Source organism: Cyclopterus lumpus, chromosome 14 (genome assembly GCF_009769545.1).
Source record: "Cyclopterus lumpus isolate fCycLum1 chromosome 14, fCycLum1.pri, whole genome shotgun sequence".
Classification (NCBI taxonomy): domain Eukaryota; kingdom Metazoa; phylum Chordata; class Actinopteri; order Perciformes; family Cyclopteridae; genus Cyclopterus; species Cyclopterus lumpus.
This window is the reverse complement of record NC_046979.1, coordinates 12,804,891-12,807,335: the sequence shown is the minus strand read 5'-3', so window position 1 is coordinate 12,807,335 and position 2,445 is coordinate 12,804,891. Positions and strand designations below refer to the sequence as shown.

General features: G+C 37.5%; 1 protein-coding gene across 1 annotated transcript; it reads left to right on the top strand.

The window, feature by feature from the left end:
• The first annotated feature begins 1,036 nt into the window (after positions 1-1,036).
• Positions 1,037-2,047, top strand: LOC117742839 (olfactory receptor 2AT4-like). The gene has a single exon (XM_034550489.1). It carries the CDS (start codon positions 1,037-1,039, stop codon positions 2,045-2,047), a length of 1,011 nt encoding a protein of 336 aa, XP_034406380.1.
• The last annotated feature ends 398 nt before the right edge of the window (positions 2,048-2,445 follow it).

Genomic DNA, 2,445 nt, shown 5'->3' with positions numbered 1-2,445 from the left:
GCGTCCTTGTGGCACATTACGCTAACAAGTTGTTATTGTACATTTGTTTGTCACTGTTAATTCACTTTGTACAAACACTTCACAAAATGTCTTGTAAACTCTTACATTTGTGTCATAGAAGTATCATCTTTCATAGATCTTATATAGTTATATATATATATAGATTTCATATGCCATAATCATTTCTGTACAAGTCTTTCCACTCGAACCATGCCCACTTTAATGATAAATGTACCTTGTAGGAACATCATGGTGTTTGCTCAATGTGTACAAACAAACTTCACAAAGCATTTTGTAAGTGCTTGTTATTGTTTACAGTAGAGTATAACATAAAAAACTGAAAATCTATGTAGTGTATCGAAGTCAGATACATAGTTATTCAATAATGAATGGATACAAATCTCTGCCTCCTCTGAGTTTGTTGCTAGTAAACCATGTTTAAATCAGACGGCACTCTGATTTACGCTGCACTTTGTAAAGTTATCATATTGGTAAAATTAAAGTATTAGTGCAATGCAGTGTTACTGCTAAATCATATCCATGATCCAGAAATCATGTCAGCAGCTGACCTACTTTTTTTTTTTTGGTAACCTTAAATGTATTGTAAGTGTTGTGCAAGGCTGAAATTCTTCCTAATTCAAAACGATCATTAGATGTTTGTTTACAATGCAAAACAAAGTTTAGTCAGAGCCCTGCTCTTGATGGGTTAATTAACGCCATTAATAGGGTATTGCTATATGTAACTGCTCTAAGCTCAGTCTCAAGAGGTCAATGAGGAAAGTATATATTCTGCTGTACAGCACGAACACGCAGTCATCCATTAGCTGCTTTTGGATGCAACATCAACTAGAACTGCTGAACAATCATTGGGAGAACATCAGGTATTACACATTCACTGAGCACATCTACACATATGTGAATGTATGTGGATGTTTATATATATATTGGTTTATTGTGTAATATGACTTCTCTGTTCTGTAGATTGTGGAGCTTTTAACCAGAGGCCATCCTCCAACACAGGCTGTGGAGTTCAACGATGTCTTTTCTCAGGACTGTTTTAAATAACTCTCTCATCATTCATCCTCCAGGCTTCTATATCATCGGATTTGAGACATTTCCCTTCATCAGTGTCTATTTCATCTTCCTATCGTTTGTTTATGTGATTACAGTGTTGTTCAATAGTGTGGTGATCTATATAATTGCTTTTAATCACTGCTTGCATACTCCTAAATTTCTGGCTGTGGTCAACCTTGCAGTAATTGATTTAATCCTGAATACATGTACCATTCCTAGCATGATTAAGATATTCCTCGTTAAAGACAATTTCATTCCATTCAACTTGTGTCTGGTACAAATGTTCATCTACTATTCTTTTGCATCTCTGGAGTCCTTTGCGCTTGCTATACTTGCCTACGACAGGTTGATTGCAATATGTTTTCCTCTGCGTCAGAACTCAGTCAACACTTTGCAGAGCATGTCTTGTATTATCAGCCTGACTTGGTCTTTTGCTCTGGGAGTAATAGCATTTACATCAGGTATCATGACTCAACTCTCATTTTGCAATTCTGTCAGAGTGTTCAGCTACTTCTGTGACTATGCACCTGTGTTCAGACTTGCCTGTAACGATTACACAATGCAGTGGTTTGCAGCTTCTTTTCTCACTGTTATGATCCTTATAGGACCCTTTACTTTTATTCTTCTGTCTTATGTGACTATCCTGGTGACCGTGTTCAGAATGAAATCTATAGACAGTCGGGTGAAAGCTTTGGCCACTTGCGTTGAGCATATCATCCTTGTTGCTGTGTTTTACATTCCTCTCATTACCATTTTTACGATTGGGTTTTATCTGCGTCTGATTGACCCGGACCAGCGTGTCCTGAGCCTGTCGCTGGCCTCCTGCCTCCCACCCTGCATCAATCCGATTGTCTATTCTTTGAAAACCAAAGAGATCAAAATCAGAGCCCTGGCTCTGACGAGAAAAATAAAAATTGGCACAGACCAACATAAAAGCAAACCTTTGAGGGATAATACATCATTCAAGCTCTAAGTGTAATCGGTAGAAAATCTGGGCTCTTTTTGTTTACGACATCAGTTTTTATTAAAACAGGTTTAATAAAGCCAATTTGAATGTAAGTGTCTGTTTCCTCTTAACTTAACCTGACCACAATCTATTTCCGAAGCACTTTTCTCTACTACACTTATAACCATAACTTAGCCTAAGCCCTTAGATCTTTCCTGTGGTAAAGAACTATTCTAACCAGAGGGAAACACTGAAGAGGAGACACACTTTGACACAAGGCCGACTTGAAACATTTACAGCTTGAAATTTAGTTTAAATTGCTTACAGTGTCCCATCTGAACATTTTAATCAAGATTCATCCCCAAATTAGAATAACTGCAGATGAGCCAGTGCTCATCAAGCCAGTGAATTACGGTTGTATATCA

What these genes read in the sequence shown, in the direction of transcription:
- LOC117742839 (XM_034550489.1), top strand. Translation starts at nt 1,037, where the DNA reads ATGTCTTTTCTCAGGACTGTTTTAAATAACTCTCTCATCATTCATCCT.